This window comes from Neophocaena asiaeorientalis, unplaced genomic scaffold (assembly GCF_003031525.2).
Source record: "Neophocaena asiaeorientalis asiaeorientalis breed wild unplaced genomic scaffold, Neophocaena_asiaeorientalis_V1.1 scaffold202, whole genome shotgun sequence".
Classification (NCBI taxonomy): Eukaryota; Metazoa; Chordata; class Mammalia; order Artiodactyla; family Phocoenidae; genus Neophocaena; species Neophocaena asiaeorientalis.
Genome location: NW_020172627.1, coordinates 2207129 through 2212471, shown reverse-complemented (window position 1 = coordinate 2212471; position 5343 = coordinate 2207129). Strand labels below are relative to the sequence as shown.

At 59.6% G+C, this 5343-nt stretch overlaps 1 protein-coding gene across 4 annotated transcripts in view; it reads left to right on the top strand.

Annotated features, from left to right (window-relative positions):
- Nucleotides 1-4851, top strand: part of ALOX5 (arachidonate 5-lipoxygenase) — a 55476-nt gene extending 50625 nt beyond the window's left edge. For 2 of the 4 annotated variants that reach the window (XM_024739112.1, XM_024739115.1), the window contains 6 exons: nt 1427-1605; nt 1910-2031; nt 2403-2503; nt 2814-2984; nt 3722-3970; nt 4150-4290. In XM_024739112.1, the coding sequence (XP_024594880.1) occupies nt 1427-1605; nt 1910-2031; nt 2403-2503; nt 2814-2984; nt 3722-3967 (819 nt within the window). In that variant the 3' untranslated portion in view covers nt 3968-3970; nt 4150-4290. Of the gene's footprint in view, nt 1-1426; nt 1606-1909; nt 2032-2402; nt 2504-2813; nt 2985-3721; nt 3971-4149 lie in introns of all 4 variants that reach the window. The other 2 variants (XM_024739113.1, XM_024739114.1) reach the window with 2 other exon arrangements.
- Nucleotides 4852-5343: the final 492 nt, after the last annotated feature.

Here is a 5343-nt window from a genome sequence, read left to right as displayed (position 1 = left end):
TCCTCCCCACTGTGGCCTCCCCGTCACCTCCTCCCTCCCCTCTCCATCCTCCTGCCTCCCCACCTCTTACACACTGGGGACCTGCATCTCCCCTCCCACTCTGCCGCCCATCATTCTGAGCACAGCCTCCCACACTCTGCCCTTGCAGGCCGTCGGTGCTCCCAGCCTACTCGCCCTGTCAGCGGGGGCTCAGGTCCCCCCTGCCCATCACACCCTCTCAGGCAGCACCCCACCCCTGTTCTGACCCCTCAGGAGGCTTACCAAGCCTGGACCCTCCCGGCACCCCTACCTCCAACTTTCCTGCTTTCTCCTCTCCCATTAGTGAGCAGGCCGGACAATCACTAGGGTTGAATCACCATTTGGGTGGAAAATGACAAAACCCATCTCAGACCAGCTGCAGCTGTAAAGGAACTGTATCATCTCACACACCTGGACATATTCAGGTTCGGGAGCCACAGCTCCTAGCTCCGTGTTTCGCTGGGCAACACTGGCCTGTGGCCTTCCTCTCAGCACCAGGTGCTGGGCCCAGAGCCCCCAAGCAACCCCTGCCCACCAGGATGCCTCATACGCAGGGACCAGGGACTCGAATAATGTCCCCAGGGTACAAGCCACTGGATGGAGCTCTTCCACTCTTTAAACTGTGTGGGCCTCACTCTCTCAGACGGGGTTCTCGGACAGCCTTCCCCCTGTGGGAGAGGGAACAGGACCTCATCACGGTGAGCTCCAAGCTCATGTTCCCACACAGTGACATCATCTTCCATCCAAATAGAAAGTACCAGGGAGCAACTCTATTGGTCCTGCTTGGGTCAAACGCCTACAGTGGACCAGTGTCTGGCCCCCAGCACCCAAGCCCTCCTTTGAAGATTCTGTACCCTGAGCACTCAGCCACCGTGTGTGTGTGCCTGCATCTCAGCAGCCGGTGTGTCTATCCAGCCCTCACCTTGGCACACAAGATGCTCTCAACAGAGTTGTGAGGGTCCTGGGGGCTGGTATCTGCCCCCGTCTTGTGCCCAAAGATCAGGTCCCAGAGAGCAGTGCTCGGGCTCTGGGCAGCCCGTGCTCGGGACGAGGGCAGGCCTGGCCAGAGGGCTGCTCCAGCCCAGGCTCCACCCTGCCAGCTATCCCTGCTGCGCTGCTCGGGGTGGGAGCTCTCTCCTCCCTCCTGTAGCTGCTCCCAGTCTCTGCACTTCAGCCCCTCACATCTTGATTGGGCAGAGGCTCCTCCCCGTAGCCTCTCACTGGGCTGCCCTTGGCATTCTCCGAGTCACACGGCCCTCCCAGCCACCTCATGAGACCTAGGTTAGCCCTCGGCAGGCCTGGTCATCCTCCTGCCCTTTCACAGTTTCTCATGCTGAGCTTTGGGGCTGGAAGGCTGGAGGCGGGGAACCAGCCTCGGCTCATGGCGCTCTCTCCCCTCCTGCTCAAGGCCAACGCCACAGGGGGCGGTGGCCACGTGCAGATGGTGCAGAAGTCCATGCAGGACCTGACCTACAGCTCCCTGTGCTTCCCTGAGGCCATCAAGGCCCGGGGCATGGACAACACAGAAGACATCCCCTACTATTTCTACCGGGACGACGGGCTCCTGGTGTGGGAGGCCATCAGGGCGTGAGTGCTGTGGCTGTGGGACCTGCTCTGGGCGGCAGGAGGAGTGGGCCTGGGCGCTGATGGACCCGGCCAGGGGGCTGGGCAGCTGGCAAAGTGGGCCAGGGCCTGGCTCCATCGTACAGGCAGGGATGGGGGAACGAGGGTATGCCGGGGCGGAGCGGGGGTGGAAGAGCATGTGACGTGAGTCTGGACGTTAAAGAGTGACAGCGTCACCGATGGGGGCTCTGCCCTGGGGCCCGGGATACAGCTCTGCAGACCCTGGCTGGACCACCCACTCCTAGCCGGGCCTCTCCTCCTGGGCCAGGTTCACAGCCGAGGTGGTGGACATCTACTATGAGAGCGACTGGGTGGTGGAGGGGGACCAGGAGCTGCAGGACTTCGTGAAGGACGTTTACGTGTACGGCATGCGGGGCAAGAAGGCCTCGGGTAGGGACGTCCCCCTGCCCCGCCCCCAGCCCTCTCTTCTGCTCTTCCCTGACTTTCTTTGGGCAGTGCTGGCCTGTGGCCTCCACCTTAGCACCTGGCACTGGGGCCAGAGCCCCTAGGGGACCCCTATCCACCAGTATGCCTCAAGGGGACATCTCAGGGCCTTTCTGTGTCTCCTGAGAGCCCAGGTCAGAAACAACAGGAACACTGGGCCAAGCGGCTGTCCCCTCCCAGTGAGTCTTGCCCACGCCCGGGCCCTCCAGCACTGGTGTGTGGGAACCCAGGAAGCAGTATGGGTGGAGGCGTGTATCTGCTAGTCGGGGGACCCTCCCCAGGGTCGGGGCCTCAGCCAGCCCGTGGCTCTGCCTTAGGCTTCCCCGAGTCCATCAAGACCAAGGAGAAGCTGTCCGAGTACCTGACTGTGGTGATCTTCACGGCCTCAGCCCAGCACGCGGCAGTGAACTTCGGCCAGGTGGGCAAGGGCAGGGCGAGGTGGCCAAGGCCACCTTGACTGCTTCTGAGGGCCCCTGGGCGGACCGCCCCACTTCCTCATCTTCCAGACAGACGGGGGTGGACGAAGCCCAGGCAGCCCCGGGGCCAGGAATCCGGTGTTCCTGGTGCGGTTTGGTTCCGTGCTAAGCACTGGGCACCAGCCCGAGGGAGGGACCTGCCCTGGCCTTGCTGGAGCGGGAGGAGGGGACTCGGGAGGAGGTGCAGGAGACGAAGGTGGGCGGAGGCTGCGCCGCAGAGGTGCCCACGCGAGTCGGTGGCCATCCCCACAGTACGACTGGTACTCCTGGATCCCCAATGCCCCCCCAACCATGCGAGCCCCGCCGCCGAAGGTCAAGGGTGTGGTCACCATCGAGCAGATCGTGGACATGCTGCCCGACCGTGGCCGCTCCTGCTGGCATCTGGGTGCAGTGTGGGCGCTGAGCCAGTTCCAGGACAATGAGGTGAGACCGGAGGCCTTCTCGCCCCTTCCGGGAGTTAGAAGGTTTAACCCACTCCTCAACCCCAGGGTTTTGTGATTTAGGGCTCAGGCTGGACCCCTGCTGGCCAGGAATCCTGACTTGCAAGGCTGGAGGGGCCCAAGAAGCCCTCAGGCCCAAGCCTGGCTGGAGCTCAGCGTGGGCGGGGCAGGAGAGCCGGGGGACACTGGGACACTCCCCACAAGGGCACCCCCCACCCCCACCATTGACAAAGCTCCGTCATGTGGGTTTCTCCCCGGCACCCCAGTGGTGGGGCTGAGAGTTTCCTGGGTATCTTCTGAGACATTCCCACGCACGTACAACCTACCGAAGCTAATCCCAAAGCCGGCTCTCGGTAGACACAGCCCCACGGTGTCGGCGCATGGCTGCTCAGAATGACGGGCCAGTTGAACCAGCCCCAGACCTGCAGGCATTCGTTGGCATCTGAGTTGCTTTGGGACCTTTGCTAATGCCGTGGTCCCTCACTAACATCTGCATGTATGGGTCTTGGCACGTGTGTCCGTAGAACAAGTACGTTCCTTGTAGAGGAGTTTCTTGGTCAAAGAATGTTGAGACTGAACTGCCCTCCACAAACTAAATCTAAAACCCCATCAATAGCACGGCATATTTCTCTCATTTTTACCAGCCCTGGGTATGAAACTTTCCAATTTTAACAATCCCATAGTTTGTTTCTAAAAGGTACGCTTAGTTTTAATTTGCAGGCATCTGTGTGGGTGTGCAAATGGGCATACCACCCCCAACAGAGCCTGGCTGTGGCCGTCCTGGGCTGGAGAGAAGGCCTGCACTGGCCCCCTGTGGCCCTGCTGCCCCGAGTTCAGGCGCGAAGGCGCGAGTGCTGCTTGGGACCAGGCCACATGCCCACCACGGCCAGGACTACCCCCCCACCTCCACGTCCGCCTGCACCTTTACACGTCCTTATAGCCTTACACCCTGCGGCAGGGCACTGATCTGTAAGTTCCCAGCCCAGGAGCATTCTCGGGGCACTCTCAGCAGGTGGCAGGAGGTGGAGATGGGGGGATGAGCACACGCCTTGCCTCCCAAAGGATGGTCTCTGGGGGTGGGACAAGGCCTGTCAGTTTACATCGCCTCATCGCAGATTAACGTGTCTCTGTCGTGTCTGGGTCCTCAGCTGTTCCTAGGCATGTACCCGGAGGAGCATTTTATTGAGAAGCCTGTAAAGGAGGCCATGGCCCGATTCCGTAAGAAACTTGACACCATTGTCAGCGTGATCGCCGAGCGCAATAAGAAGAAGAAGCTGCCGTATTACTACTTGTCCCCAGACCGGATTCCCAACAGCGTAGCCATCTGAGTGGCGCCTGAGCCCGTCTCACTCCGGGACGGCCAGCTGCTCCAGGCTGGGCTCGGCACCCAGACTCCAGCCTGCCCAGCAGGGCGGGCTCCCAGGGCGGCTGCAGGGCAGGCCTTCAGATTCCTGGGAATTTGCCCGCAGGCCCCAGGCTCCTGGCTTCAAACCAAAGGCTCCCCAGGTTAGACCATGATATAGCTAAGCTTCGGTGCATTTTCCTGTCTGTTCCTCAGTCTCCAGTGAATCCCATACTTTGATCGAAGTGTGTAAACACTGCAGGGACCTTTCCTACACAGAGGACTGTGTAGTTTCCTGCCCACCACCCAGCTCAGCGCTTCTGCAGCAGGACAGACCCACAGAGCAGCATAACTGATGGATGTTTGCTCTTGTTGGGGACACGGGATGATTACTTTCTCTTCTATTTATGCTTAGTTCAATTTCTTGCATAGAGCAGGTGCCCAAATAAATTCTTGTTGAATGCATTAAGAACTGGTTTTCATAAAAATAAAGTTTATTTAAAACAGGTCTCCTTCTACATGCTACGTTCCAATCACCCCAAACAGCTCAATTCCCTCCCCAACCCCAAAAAGCCATAATCATTATGATCCCGTCTAGGCAAAAGCCTCCCCCCAACCCTCAGTCTGGAGAAAAGGTGCTTTTTCTCTCTTCTTTGCCCAGAAACTCCTACTCTTCCTTCAGAACACATCCCAGATCTCATCCCCTCTGGGGAGACACCCTAGTTGCCCAGAGAGAGCTCGTCTCTCCCCCCAGGGCTTTGTTCAAACCTCTTCCATCCTCCCACGTGGTCTCACCCTTGGAACTAGAGCCCCTGGAGGATAGGGGACCCGCCGTATTTATTTCTGTGCCCTAATGGTGGCCTAGGGCTGGCATAAGTCACCACCGTGCTGCTCCCATATTTTCCTCCCAGCTGGGCACCTACCCTACAGATTCCAGGCATCGTCTTGGGGGCTGGGGGCTGTTTTCTCCTATGGCAGAGAAAGCAACATGCCTTTTTAA